The sequence below is a fragment of the Bombina bombina genome, chromosome 2, assembly GCF_027579735.1.
Source record: "Bombina bombina isolate aBomBom1 chromosome 2, aBomBom1.pri, whole genome shotgun sequence".
Lineage (NCBI taxonomy): Eukaryota > Metazoa > Chordata > Amphibia > Anura > Bombinatoridae > Bombina > Bombina bombina.
This window is the reverse complement of record NC_069500.1, coordinates 407,992,844-408,005,343: the sequence shown is the minus strand read 5'-3', so window position 1 is coordinate 408,005,343 and position 12,500 is coordinate 407,992,844. Positions and strand designations below refer to the sequence as shown.

General features: G+C 35.0%; 1 protein-coding gene across 1 annotated transcript in view; it reads left to right on the top strand.

The window, feature by feature from the left end:
- The first annotated feature begins 7,693 nt into the window (after positions 1 to 7,693).
- The window catches only part of DGCR8 (DGCR8 microprocessor complex subunit), a 141,476-nt gene continuing 136,669 nt past the window's right edge, over positions 7,694 to 12,500 (top strand). The window contains exons 1-2 of the mRNA XM_053701901.1: positions 7,694 to 7,781; positions 10,295 to 11,470. Coding sequence (XP_053557876.1) covers positions 10,574 to 11,470 — 897 coding nt within the window. The 5' untranslated portion in view covers positions 7,694 to 7,781; positions 10,295 to 10,573. The remainder of the gene's footprint in view (positions 7,782 to 10,294; positions 11,471 to 12,500) is intronic.

The window sequence follows — 12,500 nt, the reverse complement described above, 5'->3', positions numbered from 1 at the left end:
TATTAATTATAATATATAATATTATAATTATAATAATTATATTATGTGTTAAAAGTACATTGTGAGGGTAGGGACCCATGGATAGGTTCCCAGAGGCGGTTGGGGCGCCCGAGTCACTGATTGTAACAGAAAATTTTGGATCGTATCTGCCCTCGGCCGAATGTATCTTGATTTATTTAAGTAAATCTTATATATTATGTGCTATTGCTTTTAAAAAGTCTAATCTTGAGTATTGACTGTATTTTTCTAAAACTTTCATTATCCTGTTGTTTATGATTTCATATTTTTTTTTTGGTTTTCTCAGTTCAACTCCAGAATCAATTTTTTCAATTGTTAACTCCCATTCTGCTTGTTCTTTTCTTATTTTTGAAACTAGTCTGCAAATGCTTGGGTGGGTTATAGACATTCGTTGGTCAAATGCTCTGTGCCATCCTTCTAGAGAGTTGTTTGTTCTAGGTAACCCTAGTTTTGTTCTTTCAAAAGTGTTCCACATCGTAATATCGAAAGTAGGTTTTCTTCTTGTACCTTGTTGTAGTTCACCAATCCAGGTTTTTTCAAAATAATTTAAAAATTCAGATAAAATGTTACTGTTTTGTTTTTCTATTGATTTTACAAAGTCATTAAACGTTTCAACTACATCTTCCACTGGCACAAATGCTAATGCTTCTAAGCATTTTATGATCAGAGCATTTTTTTCATTATTATACCATATTTTTAAGCCCAAAGATTGTATTTTTCTCCACAGGCATTGGGAAAAATGGAAAAAGCATCCATAAATTATTGTATTTTGTAAAAAAATTGTCATGCAATTTATTGCTGCTCTTTCAAAATCTACTGTAGTTGATATAGGATTGATATCTGGATTTTTTTCTTTTATAATACTAAAAATTAAATTATAAGTTTCCTGATTTTTATTTTTTGATATGCAGTATACTAATGGTATGGTATGGTTATCTTCTATTAAAACATGTATTGTATACAACTGAAAGCCTAAAGGAGCTGAGTCAAATGTTCCGTCACAGAGCCAGTGTTGTTTTTTTGAAAGAAGATCTACATTTTTTTTAGTAGACAGAATGATTAAATTTTCACTTTCGTACATGATGAAATCTTCTCCTCTGGTTGTTTTTCTTAAATCATCATTTAAAATGTTTCCATTTGGTGTTGTTCGATGTCGACGTACCATTCTGGCAAGAGTTTCTTTTTTAGGTAGAGCTCCTGCTGCTTCAAGGGGGAAATTAGATGTGCAATTTTGTATTATGCTTGATGTTACTTCTTCTGAATTTTTAGCAACTTCTTTTATTTTTTCAATTGTTTTCATAGATAAAATTCTTGCTGCATTAGGTGGATGTGAATGATTTGATGCATCTTTTTCAATTATATCATTAAAGGTTTTTAGCCTTCCTCCACAAAATATATATATATTATATATATATTTGTATTTCAAAAAATGTCTCTTGTGTTTTAAAGTGTAAAGTATATACCCCACATTCTCAGGGAATAGATAAAACCTTTACAAAACCTCTGTTACAAAGAAATGCTAAGACGTTTTGTATTTTATTAATTAAAATAATACTATTTTATTCAGCCAGTATCAAAAAAAGGCCTAAAATGTATTTTTACCAGCACAATGTATTAAATGCATTTAATTTAAGATGTATTCCATGCACTTTTTATGTGAAAAGCAGAGAATAAGCCATATTTCAATTTTTACCTCAGGCTGTGAACAATGCCATATCTGGCACAAAATTGAAGCTTATCACAAAATTCACTTTTTTTTTTTTAAATTGACATATATTTTGAACTACAAGTGTTTTTCTAAATCAAATATGACTTTTAATGAGACATCCACTATGTTAGATGGATCTGACATTGGGGGGGATTTTTTTTGGTATTTGTTACTACTGTAAAATTTGTTTTAGCTCCAACAAAGGCTAACTCAAGCACATTTGTGTTTTTTTCCCAATACACTGTTATTTACTATAACTTGGCATTTCTTTTTTTAAATGATATTTACTAAATACTCCTTTAATTTGTTATTTAGTAAATAAAGCTCATGTATAAGTGCTGGCTTGGGAATGTCTAAGGTTAAAACAGGGATTTTACACCATAAAATATGGCTCCCCTATTGTTGGTAGCCCTTATTTAAAACCCCTATAACATTTTTGGAAGTAAAATAATGTTAATATGTTATCGCCTTATCTGTGAGAGAATGTATGTATGCAAGCCACTGCTAGATAAGTCATTAGTACAAATGTCATAAGCCACCAATTGTTACCATTAGCCTATACAACTAAGTAGCCAAAATGCACAATCATATATAGTTGTATTATGCGCTCTCTGTGTGCAAGCCACTGCTAGATAAGTCATTAGTACAAATGTCATAAGCCACCAATAATAACTTTATTAAAAACGATTCTGTTTGACAAAAGTAATAAAGTATGTAAAAGCCACCAATAATAACTTTATTAAAAACGATTCTGTTTGACAAAAGAAATAAAGTATGTAAAAGCCACCAATAATAACTTTATTAAAAACGATTCTGTTTGACAAAAGAAATAAAGTATGTAAAAGCCACCAATAATAACTTTATTAAAAACGATTCTGTTTGACAAAAGAAATAAAGTATGTAAAAGCTACCAATAATAACTTTATTAAAAACGATTCTGTTTGACAAAAGTAATAAAGTATGTAAAAGCCACCAATAATAACTTTATTAAAAACGATTCTGTTTGACAAAAGAAATAAAGTATGTAAAAGCCGGGGGGCGTGGCTTGACCGCAGACATGCTGAGCCACAAAATTTGGAAGCTCTGACAACTCATTGCATAATCTGATGTTTATCTTGCTCATACTATGAAATCCTAGCTCAACACTTTGAAATATTAAGAAGACGTAGGCATAGTATGGGGTGATATTATTTTTAGCTCCAAGCAGAAACTTTTAAGCGGACTGTTTACGATCAAAGGCTGTGGGCCTAGAACTCCAACTCAACACCCCCTCCCTGGTTAGCTGAGTGACCAGGTTAAGCTACTGTACTCAGTGGGAACTTCCATATTACGCTACACTGACTGAGCTGCTTATTACTAGAAAAGAGTGAAGTGCTGACCTTCAGAGCGCTTAGAGTCCAGGCGGATGCCCAGGATGGAATCCTCTATTGCAGCCATGTTGCCGGCACTAACGCACAAGATGGTGTCTCAATTTAACTCCCTTACCAGGCTCCTGCAGGCAGACCGGAACGATATTGAAGGAGAATTGAGCCAACCCCCAGGATTCCCTATGCGATCGCATAGAATTGAAAGAGAAGGGTGCAATATATATTCCCTTAATAACACATCTATGCATCCTAATATGGAGAAGCAAGAACAGCGGGAAGATCCGTCTGCACAGCTGATCAGAGTTATAACGCTTGCTGGCCAGTTGGTTCCTGGAGATGGTTGCTACTCACTGTTGGGTCCCAGGCAGTTGAAACTTGAGCCCCTGGCGATGCGGCTGGTCGCTGGAGGATCTCAGTGCGCTAATATGATGAAGCTTGCAGGGGATCCACGGTCAGTTAAGCTATACCCCATTCCCCGGGTTTGCATGGCCTTGCAGGCCTGCGGCAACGGCATGGGACTTGCTAATTCTCTGTTAGATCTTGGGAAAACAAGACCCCTATCGGAAATATTACATACCCTTGCCTCAATATCTACATGTCACTCTCCAACTTCACATTTATTCATGAGAGGGAAAGCCTGGTACCCACAAGCAGAATACACCTTGGTGCTCCTAGCCTGCGGCATAGGATGATAAATCAGTCTATTTCCTGAACTTTATTGGGAGACTTTACAAGTAGAGGACAGCCACCATGTACAAAGTTAATATATGCATAATTTATTAACATAAGACTGTTGATTCCTGTGCATTTATGAGGTCTCTAATTTCACTTCAGCAGAATCATTATATGTCCACTTTTGCCAACCCTCTGGTTTTTATATATGAGAGTTTAGCCACTCTACCCAATGCCATTACTCATATAACTAAGGCAGCATTTATCTTATACTCATAAGTTATCATTTTATTAGTTGTAACTAACCATTTTGAACTCTCCTAGTTTTTAGCATACATGCTATTATCTCCCCATAAAAATGTTATTTATACTATATTGCAGAGTGGTTAATTTTTGCTGGGCGGCATTTGCTCAGTCAGTGTTTACTTATTGTACTATTTACAGTGTTCCTATCTTCATTTATTTCTATATTCACTCTGTTTGGTGAATTATTTAGCGGTATTAACCCTCTACTTATTGGTTGCTATTGAAACAAGTTGTTATACGTAAGACAGTCATATTTGAGTTCTTTAATATTCTCAGGCACAGTAAAAAATATTGCTAGAAGGTGAACCTTGAATAACAATAGGATATACCACTACTTTAAATAAGATATATTTGGGTTGAGTAACTACATATCTTTGACTTATGACTCATATTACATAATTACGTGTTAGATGCATCTTGTTATCTATTCCCTATTCAACATACAAATGTTGCCCCTTATATTGCATAAGATTAGTAAGGTATCACTCTATAAGGCAAGTTTAGTCTCCTAGGAGTAAGAATCAGCTCAATAATTATAAAAATGAGGTACAGTAATGTTTTTCACATGCCCGTATAGCAATCACCTTTGGAGAAGAAAATATATAATTTTATTTTATGTGTATTGCATGGGTCGTGACTATAGTATCAAACATATAAGGATATTTGTGATAAATATTGGTCACCTTATCTCATTATACTCATATAGAGCTCATATATGACTCAACTTTTAACAATTCACACTTGTATGTCATAACATGTGTTCATGATGAGGCGTGTTGAATATGTTTTGTTGTATTACCTCAATAAAAATCTTTGATTTAAAAAAAAAAAAGTATGTAAATGCCACTAATAATAGGTTTATAAAAAACAATTCTGTTTCACAAAAGTAATAAAGTATGTAAAACTATCAGGCCTTGAACTAGTAACAGTTGACCGTTATGTGGTGGTGTACATATTCTGCGACCCTTTCTGGTTACAAAATCCAATGACAGACCGCTTGTTACTTGTGATTTTGTAACCAGTAATGTACACGTGCCATATAATTGCTCGTATTCTCATCAGCTGTTGTAAGGAGTTTGTGCCTCTAGTGCAGGCGCATTGAGCGCCACAAACCTCCACCAGCTGACAAACGTCACCGGAAGTGACGTGGTATACACATTCCTACGGGGTAGACGGATTCCTTTAGAACAAGGAATCTTAATTTCCTCTTGATTTGCCCACAGCTTGATGGAAGATTATGCCTACATCCTTGTTGATAATCTCAGGTTTAAAGGGACATAATAATGTAAAAATAAAATGTTGTAATCTATTGCAGCAAATTATTTAGGCACTGTCTCTTAAAACAAAACAAAAAAACTTCAATCCTCACAAAAGGGTTAAACCCATAGCTATAGCCCTGCTCAGAAGCTGCAACATATTAGCTCTAGTGCAGAAGCCATCGAGAGAGAGAGAGAGAGAGAGAGAGAGAGAGAGAGAGATACAGTGTAGGTTTGTGTGTAAGCTCTTTTCTGTTAGAACATAGAAGTTTAAAGGGATAGAAAACCTAAACTTTTTATTTCATGATTCATACAATGCAATTTTAAGCAGTGTTACTATTTACTTCTATTATCTAAATTGCTTTGTTTTCTTGGTATCCTTTGTCAGAAAGCATACCCAGGTAGGCTTAGGAGCAGCAATGCATTACAAATTTGATAAAAGAAGTAAATTGGAGAGTTGTTTAAGATATAATGCTCTGAATCATGAAAGAAAAAGTTTTGGTTTCATGTCTGTTTAAAGTCACACTCAGAGCTGTAAACACTACAGCTGCCAAGCTGAATACAGTGGGTGATTGGTGGGATATGTGACTGCCAAGGCCAATTGCCTCACTGTACAGTCCTGAGGAGGCGTTAAACACAGAGCTGGAGCATTGATAGAACACTCCGTTTTTACACTTGAATGTCTCTTTCATCAAGGAAGGATCTGCAACTGTTAAAGGGACAATCTAGGCCAAAATAAACTTTCATGATTCAGATAGAGCATGTAATTTTAAACAACATTCCAATTTACTATTATCACCAATTTTGCTTTGTTCTCTTGGTATTCTTAGTTGAAAGCTTAACCTAGGAGGTTCATATGCTAATTTCTTAGACCTTGAAGGCCACTTCTTTTCAGAATGCATTTTAACAGTTTTTCACCACTAGAGGGTGTTAGTTCACATATTTCATATAGATAACACTGTGCTCGTGCACGTGAAGTTATCTGGGAGCAGGCACTGATTGGTTAAACTGCAAGTCTGTCAAAAGAACTGAAATAAAGGGGCAGTTTGCAGAGGTTTAGATACAACATAATCAGAGGTTAAAAGTGTATTATTATAACTGTGTTGGTTATGCAAAACTGGGAAATGGGTAATAAAGGGATTATCTTTTAAAACAATAAAAATGTTGGTGTAGACTGTCCCTTTAAGGAAGCTAGTAACATCTGTGTGATTACACTTCAACACATATCCAGGAGCGAAATGATGGCAGAAAAATATTTTATGTCCCTATTAGATAAAGACAGGTCACATAAGTGTCAATGGGATACATCACATGTTCAACACTAAAATATAAATTAAATAACAAGGGAGGGAAATTATGCTACATGTGTGATCCTACAAAGTACTGAGTGTCAGGCTATGGCAATGAGGGGCATAGATATGGAAGTAGGGTATTACAGTAATCAAGACCAATGCTATTTTGAAAGGAGAGATGCAGACTACAACACAGCTTTGATGAAGTGGGACCCAGACTATACCACACATTATGGGATTCTGGTAGAGGGAAGACAGAAGTCTACACAAGGCAGTGACTGCAGTGGATAATCTATACTGGGGCTGATATCTCTAGATCAGGAACCTATAACTAAATCGATAATGCGCATGCCGACCATTACCAGGTTTTGTATGCCAGATATGTATGGGACTTTACATAGCAGAAATTAGACTATACCAGATACAGGACCATAAACTTGAGGTAAAGCCATTAACTTATGTCAGACACAAGACCCTACAAAGTACAAAAAGAAGCCTATGCCACACATATCATCTTACAAATGAAGAAAGAACAACCACTCTCTGAAAGGGGACGCCAACACAGGAGAAAAAAGTGCGACTATGCTGGAAACTGTTCCCTACAATGGAGAAATGAGCCTATTGAAGATACAGTAGCTAACTGCAAAAAAAAAATAGGGAGCAACCTAAGAGACTTAAAATCATCCTATAATAGATGCTGGACCCTATGGTTAAGAAGAGATGAGCCTATGCCAGCCAATGGACACTACTATGGATGACAGGGTGCTACCTAAGATATAAGACCGCACACTATGATGGAGAGAAGGATTTTGGTGAAGAAGGAAGCAGACTATGCTAAGAATGGGATTCAATTATGAAGGGACAGCCAGACTATGACAGTTATGAGACCTGACAGAAAGAGGGAGCAGAACATGCCAGTAACGTGCGCGTACCATATAATTGCTCGTATTCTCATCAGCTGTTGGTAGGAGTTTGTGCCTCTAGCGCAGGCGCAGTGAGCGCCACAAACCTCCACCAGCTGACAAACGTCATCGGAAGTGACGAGGTATACACATTCCTACGGAGTAGAGTAGACGGATACCTTAGAACACCGGCTGGTGGTCAGCTCAAGATGGCGGCGGGATCGCATCAAGGGTGATATTTATTAATCGGGACCAAGAAGGTGAGGCTGTGGTGCAAGATAGAGATAAGAAATCTGAATTAATTGTCACAGAACAATAATTAATTTTGCTTTATCGTGTAACTGGTTTATTACGTGCCTTGTTGTTTCCACGTACAATGGTTCCTTGAACCTGCTTCTGTCACCGCTGAATTAGTGTATCTGAGAGCTGAACCACATGTATGAAATTTGAGTTTTGTGTGTATTTTTCTCCTCAATTTATGTTCTTATTTACAATAAATACCATACAGTGAATGTTCTTATTCTTCCTTAAACCTCAAACTAACATAAAAAAGGGTAGGGGGATAATATATATTAAGGCTGCCATGCATACTGTTGCTTGGGGCCTGCAGTGAATTGCAACCCAGTTCATGATTATGGGTTACTAATATCGTTTTAGTATGCAACTAATCGTTTTCTATTTGTTCTCGTATATTTATTGTAATCTTGTATATTAATATATTGGTCCTTTTTTTAAAAAAACAATTATATTGAATCTAACAACTAAAAATGTTTTATTTATTAAAGTGCCATTATACTGGAAAACTCACATGCTATATAATCTGTTAGAGCATATTGACCCTGTATTACTGTGTATTTAACCCCTGCTATGGGGTTAAAAACACAGTAGAAATAGTTACTTATCTGAGTCGTGTGCTTTGCAGGGGTTAAAGGGATACTAAACCCAATTTATTTCTTTCCTGATTCAGATAGAGCATGCAACTTTCTAATTTACTCCTATTATCAATTTGTCTTTGTTCTCTTGCTATCTTTATTGAAAAATCAGGAATGTAAAGCTGGCCCATTTTAGGTTCAGCACCCTGGATAGTGCTTGCTTATTGGTGGCTACATTTAGTCACCAATAAGCAAGCGTAACCCAGGAACTGAACCAAAAATGGTCTGGTTCCTAAGCTTTCCATTCCAGGTTTTTAAATAAAGATACAAAGAGAACTAAGAAAAATGTATAATAGGTGTAAATGAGAAAGTTGCTTAAAATTGCCTGCTGTATTTGAATCATTAAATAAAAATTTGGGTTTAGTATCATTTTAAACACAGTACTGCATGGTCAATAGTACGTGCTGTAACGGATTAGAGCGTGTCATCTTTCGATGATAATGGCTAATGTAATATATGTAGAAATACCTGGAAATTTTATATTAGTAAGCTAATGTTATATAATTCTGCACTAAGTTTACTGCCCCTTTAAAGGGACATGAAACCCAAAATTGTTCTTTCATGATTTAGGTAGAACATACAATTTTAAAAAACTTTCCTGTTTACTTCTATAATCAAATGTGCTTAATGTTCTTGATATCTTTGTTGAAGGAGCACATGGGTGAGCCAATGACTGTATGTGTCTCTCTATCTATCTATCTATCTATATATCCCTCAGTTTACGTCGGAGTTAGGTTCCAGAAGGAATGGTTGTAAATTGAAACCCGGATTATAATGTAAGTCAATGGGAAGTGAGGGAGTTAGGTTCCACGCCCCTCTCAAAATTGTCATAAGTAACACCTAATACATTATTTTTAAAGCTTTGAAATGAAGACTTTACATGCTAAACAGCATTATAAACCTAATAAAATAATCACACAACACAGAATATATAATTAAACTAAGTTAAATGAACAAAAACATTTGCTAAACCGCATTATAAACCTAATAAAATAATCACACAGCACAGACTTTACTTGCATTTTTCTGCAAACAGTTCTTCCAATCTGGACTGATTTATAGACAGGAAGATCTTGTTCCTTTGAAATCTGCTCGATAGCTCAGGTCTGTTTAAACTGATTAATTTCAGCTTGCTTGGCTTGCATATCTTTGCTGCAACACAAGTGGACAGCTCCACCTACTGGCTTTTTTTAATCAATGCACTGCTTCTCAATGCTTTTCAATAGCAGTCACATGACTGGAAAAAAAAGGTTGTTATTCTGAAACAATGCAAATTGAACCATTGTAAACCGAGGGCCATGTGTGTGTATGTATGTGTGTATATATATATATATATATATATATATATATGTATATATGTATATGTGTGTGTATGTGTGTATATATATATATATATATATATATATATATATATATATATATATATATATATATATATATATATATATATATATATATATATATATATATATATATATATATATATATATATATATATATATAGTGTGTGTATATATATTTTCACACACACCAATCAGCAGCTAGAACATAGGTTCTTTGCTGCTCCAGGGATTTCCTAGATAAACCTTTCAGCAAAGGATAACAAGTGAAGGAAGCAAATTCAATAATAGAAGTAAATTGGAAAGTTGTTTAAAAGTGTATGTTCTATCTAAATTATGAAATAAATTTTTTGGATTTCATGTTCCTTTAATACACTTGGTACTTTTTTTTTTTTTTTTTTTTTTTTTTTTTTTTTTTTTTTCTTTCCGTTAGAAATTTTAATATATATGACAGTTACAAAACAAGGATATTTATTTTCTTTTTTTTATTATTCCTTGCAGGCAGAAGAATGCTTCATGGTTCACAATGATGTCAGATGCCTAGAATTTGCACTTATTAAGCTGTATACATTGCCATTTCCAGTAATAGAGACAGTATTTCTGAAGGCTGTCTACATTAATGAAAAGAGCAATGTAGTCAGCTTAACAGAATCATCAGTGTTGCCTATTAATTAAGTCATGGTACATCTATCAATATTGCTGGACAGTTGCATGTTAGAGCCATAGATATATAATTGTTAGTATTTTTTTTTATTCAATTGTGATCAATTAGTATTAAATATGGATCTATGTGATGCAATATCCCCTCCCCCTCAAAATCATGAAAGCAAAGATATGACTGTTTGTCCCCCACCTCTGCCTCCAAATGAAGAGCCTCCACCACCTCCCCTGCAAACGTCCAGTGAAGCAGAGGTACTGGACGTTGGCTCTGGTGGTGATGGAAGTGTGGAGCAGTGTGAAAATGTATGTCCTCTTCCTCAAGATCATGAAAATAAAAATATGGAATCAACTCCTGTTTCACCCCCACCTCTGCCTCCAATTGAAGAGCCTCCACCACCTCCCCTGCAAACGTCCAGTGAAGCAGAGGTAATGGACGTTGGCTCTGGTGGTGATGGGCAGTCACAGACCCCAACTAGGGACCTTCAACTGGATTTCGGAACACAGCTCTTCACTAAAGGATCTTCTACATACTCAAGTCGTCTTACAATGTTAGATCCCTTTAACAGTGACCAAAGTCCTAGAACAGCCCGCCATGCCCCATCAGTTAAGAGGTTTACTCCTGATCTTAAATTGCTTAAAGATGTTAAGGTTAGAGTGAGCTTTACAGAGAGTTGCAGAAGCAAAGACCGAAAGGTCCTGTATACTGGATTGGAGTCAGAGGGTAAGGCAGAAATGGATTGCAATAATATAAGTATCAATGGAGACTTGCATGTTTGTCCTTTTGCTGGTATTAGCAACAGTAATATTGTTAGAAATGTTGAGATTGAAAATAATGCAATTAAAAGAACTGATGAGCCTGAAACTGATCAGGAGAAGAAAGTGGAATATGCTGTTCTTGATGAGCTGGAGGATTTCGCAGAGAACTTGATGGATGTAGATGAAGGAGTAGAGTTTGTATCGGAATCTATTCTTCAGAGTGATAAGATTGACGAAGAGACCCTGATGTACAGCTATGAGGTTTGTCTATGAACATATTGAATATATGTAGTTTTGAGCTGATTGGACAGTAAACTCAAAAATAAACTTTTTTTTTTTTGGATTCCGATAGTGTGCAATTATATACATTTTTCCTATTTACTTTTATCAAATTTGCTTTGTTCTATTGGTGTTCTTTCTAAAAGCGTGAACCCTAGGTAGGTTAATAGTAACTCTGGTGTGCTTGTGTAATTAGAACTCTTTATCTGCAGTATTTGCAACAATGTTTTTAGTAATGTTATACATTGTTGCACCACTGCTGCTGTGTTAAAGGGATACTAAAACCAATTTATTTTTCTTTTTTTCTTTCATGATTCAGATAGATCATGTAATTTTAAGCAACTTTCTTATTTACTCCTATTATCCATTTTCTTCCTTCCCTTGCTATCTTTATTTGAAAAGCAGAAATGTAAAGCTTAGGAGCTGGCCCACTTTAGGTTCAGCACCCTGGATAGCGCTTGCTTATTAAATTTAGCCACCAATCAGCAAGCGCCAGGTACTGAACCAAAAATGGGCCAGCTTTTAAAGGGACATTATACACATTTTTTCTTTACGTAAATGTTTTGCAGGTCTATTTATATAGCCCATTAAGTTGTTTTTTTAAATGTATAGTTTTGCTTATTTTTAAATAACATTGCTCTGATTTTCATACTCCTAACCAAGCTGTGCATCTTACGTTTTATAGTAGTGTCTATTACATGCAGTTATATGAAAATTGGTGTATACTGTCCTTTTAAGATTTACATTCCTGCTTTTCAAATAAATATAGCAAGAGATTGAATAAAATTGATAATAGAAAATTAAAAAGTTGCTTAAAATTGCATGTTCTATCTGAATCATTAAATAAATAATTTGGGTTTAGTATCCCTTTTAAACAGACATGCATGCTCTTTAGCTCCTATGAGTCTTCCTAGGTTTACTCTTCAACAAAGGATACCAAATGAACAAAGCAAGTCTGATAAAAGAAAGTAATCTGGAAAGTTGTGCTTTTTTTATTTTATTTATTTAAATG